Here is a 2,450-nt window from a genome sequence, read left to right on the forward strand (position 1 = left end):
GTTCAAGAATCAACAATTCTAATTTGAGATACCAGACCTGGTAATATATAAGCAATGTAAACTGCTGTAAGGATAGAATGAAATTCATGAGCCTTACTCAGTGAGTGAGGGGTAGATTTTCAAAGGGTTATGTGCATAGGTTACGCGCATAACCCCCGAAAACCTATCCCAAACCCCCCCTGCGCACGCCAAACCCATCTTGCATAGGCTGCCGGCGCGCGCAAAGCCCCGGGACGCACGTAAGTCCCGGGGCTTTACTGGGGGGGCGTGTCGGGTGCGTGTTGTGGCCAGCGCGTCATCAGGGGCGTTCTGGAGGCATCGCAGCCTCCGGACCATGGCGCGCCGGCGGCCAGCCCGGTGCGAGCAAGTTACGCCTGCCTCAGGTGTGTGTGGGGGGGGGGTTTAGATAGGGTTGGGGGAGTGGGTTAGGTAGGAGAAGTGAGGGGAAAGTGCGGGGGGTGGAAGCCGACTGCGTAGCTCAGCGCTCGCCGGCTGCCGATTTTGGGCAGCCTTGTGCGCGCCGACCCCGTATTTTAAGAGATACGCGTGGCTACACATGTATCTATTGAAATCCGGCGTACTTTTGTTTGCGCCTGGTACGCGAACAAAAGTACGCGCGCGCGCTTTTTTATAAAATCTATCCCTGTGTGTGTAAACGTGGGGGAGTCACTTTATCTCCCTGTGCCTCAGCTCTAATCCCCGGCTCTGTCACTGATTTGTAGAACTAATTTTAAAACCTCTTTTCTTTCAGATACAGAATAGGATGAGAACCTTGGCTTACAGAAAACACTTGGCTGTACAAACTCCTCTAACACAATGAATGGCCAACACATTGCCAGTGAGTTGTAAGTGTCACCTGACGAGGTGCAGATCGGCGACTTTCACTGCTGGCCACACATTTCAGCATCTGTAAAACTCAATGATATCTGTACGTATTAACATATACATCATTTCCAATTTCTTTAACACCTCCAGGAGGGTTTTCAGTGGCAGGGCCGATCCTGTGGAATCCTCTTCCACTAGATTTGTGATCCGAAGGGGATTACCTTGCTTTCAGGAAAAGAGTTAAAACATTTTGATAGAGTGTTTTAGAAGACTGTTGGCTGTTTACAACAGGCTTTAGATTTTGGTTTTATTTTAAGTGGTTGTGTTTATTTTGTATGCTTATTGTACATATGTGTTTTATGTTTATTGTGTGAGTTATGCTGTTCTATGCTTGAAGGCAGCTATACAGGCCAGTGGGTTAGAAATTTTCTTAATCACATAAATTAAATAAATAAGAGTGTATTTTTTCTCAATGGGTCAGGAAAATATGACGATGGTGAGAGAATTCATTATTCTGGGACTTTCCGATAATCCCCAGCTTCAGGTTCCTCTCTTCCTAGTCTTCCTGCTCATTTACCTGATCATCTTGCTGGGGAACCTTGTGATTATCACAGTGACCTGTACTGACCCCTGCTTGCACACCCCCATGTACTTCTTCCTCAGTAACCTGGCACTCGTAGACATCTGTGGAACCTCTACCATCACCCCAAAACTGCTGAGGATCCTCCTATCAGGGGATAAGACCATTTCCTATGCTGGGTGCATTGTGCAGTTCTTTTTCTGCACAGGCTTTGGTTGCATTGAAGACTTTCTTCTTACTGCCATGGCTTATGACCGCTATGTTGCAATCTGCAACCCCTTACGCTATTCCTTCATCATGAATCAGAGAGTCTGTGTCCTGCTGGTTGCTGCTTCCTGGATCATCGGCTTTCTACCATCTGAGACGATCACAGCTTCTATCACCCGCCTTTCATTCTGTGCCTCTAATGTGATTGAACAGTTCTTCTGTGACCTCTTGCCACTGTTAAAGCTTTCCTGCACTGACACAGCCAGCACACAAAGCATAGTGTTTGTTGTAGTTGCATTGACATCACTGCCTTCCTTCCTTGTGACTCTCATATCTTATATCTACATCATCTCAGCTATCTTGAGAATCCGCTCTGCAGAGGGGAAGCGTAAAGCCTTCTCCACATGCTCCTCCCACCTCACTGTTGTCTATATTTATTACTTGTCCATTTTCTGTGTGTACCTGCAAGTCATCTCAACATACTCTCAAGAGCAGGGTAAAATCCTGACTGTGCTTTTCACGACTGTCACTCCCATGCTGAACCCCCTTATTTACAGCCTAAGGAACAAGGAGATGATAAAAGCATTGAGAAAAATCATAGGGAAGTAGCTTATGAGAGCAGGTGGTAAATCACAGCAGGTTATCATACATAGGGGTTTCTCATTTCTAGTCTCCCTTTAAAATAGAAAAAGAAAGTTCCTGGTTTTCTCCTCAGATCGGGTCATTTGTTTCCCAGCTCATCTCCAGCTGTGGATATGGCAGAAGCAGCATTCATAGGTCCCGGGGGTGACACGTGATACCTGGATTCAGGGATCATGATTGCAGGGTTCTGGAAGGA

At 46.7% G+C, this 2,450-nt stretch overlaps 1 protein-coding gene across 1 annotated transcript; it reads left to right on the forward strand.

The window, feature by feature from the left end:
- The first annotated feature begins 1,318 nt into the window (after positions 1 to 1,318).
- Positions 1,319 to 2,221, forward strand: LOC115081348 (olfactory receptor 5B12-like). Its single transcript, XM_029585829.1, has one exon. It carries the CDS (start codon positions 1,319 to 1,321, stop codon positions 2,219 to 2,221), a length of 903 nt encoding a protein of 300 aa, XP_029441689.1.
- The last annotated feature ends 229 nt before the right edge of the window (positions 2,222 to 2,450 follow it).

This window comes from Rhinatrema bivittatum, unplaced genomic scaffold (genome assembly GCF_901001135.1).
Source record: "Rhinatrema bivittatum unplaced genomic scaffold, aRhiBiv1.1, whole genome shotgun sequence".
Lineage (NCBI taxonomy): Eukaryota > Metazoa > Chordata > Amphibia > Gymnophiona > Rhinatrematidae > Rhinatrema > Rhinatrema bivittatum.